The sequence below is a fragment of the Otolemur garnettii genome, unplaced genomic scaffold (genome assembly GCF_000181295.1).
Source record: "Otolemur garnettii isolate 467f Iridium unplaced genomic scaffold, OtoGar3 scaffold00013, whole genome shotgun sequence".
Classification (NCBI taxonomy): Eukaryota; Metazoa; Chordata; class Mammalia; order Primates; family Galagidae; genus Otolemur; species Otolemur garnettii.
Genome location: NW_003852408.1, coordinates 3,072,382 through 3,072,866, shown reverse-complemented (window position 1 = coordinate 3,072,866; position 485 = coordinate 3,072,382). Strand labels below are relative to the sequence as shown.

Sequence of the window (485 nt, the reverse complement as noted above, 5' to 3'; positions counted from 1 at the left end):
GCGCGTCAATGTTCTAAACTACCTTTATGACATGGCCTATGAGAAGGGAAAAGAAAGCAGAGAGAGGGACATAGAGGTTATGAGGAAGCAACAAATCCCCGCCTTCCTCAAAGGACTCCTGTGTTCAGAGAGGCCTGGGCAGCAGAGCGGCAGCTGCATAATCAGGAAGTCACATGTATTATGGGAAGCTGGACTCACACTGACAGCCATCCTGCCACAGTTTTATAAAACCCAATTTCCTCATTACCTACTCTTTGTTTTCTTTGTATGACATACCTCTGTCCTTGCAAAGCAGGACTAAACTCAAGTACAGCTTCAGACATGAACTGGACTAGAGACATGAAGGTGGCAATATTGCCAGAGACAAGGAGAGAGATAAAGACTCACCTGGTGCTCAGGTCATGGCCTCCACCTGCCATCCTCAGAGCCTGGGTCCTGATCCTTCCTGTCTGCCTGGCCTGAGCCCACTGTCACAGCTGGGTTCT

General features: G+C 49.1%; 1 protein-coding gene across 1 annotated transcript in view; it reads right to left on the bottom strand.

Moving 5' to 3' along the window:
* LOC100961182 (nuclear autoantigen Sp-100-like) overlaps window positions 1–485 on the bottom strand; it is a 60,034-nt gene extending 59,549 nt beyond the window's left edge. Inside the window, exon 1 of the mRNA XM_023510287.1 lies at window positions 388–485. Coding sequence (XP_023366055.1) covers window positions 388–419 — 32 coding nt within the window. The 5' untranslated portion in view covers window positions 420–485. The remainder of the gene's footprint in view (window positions 1–387) is intronic.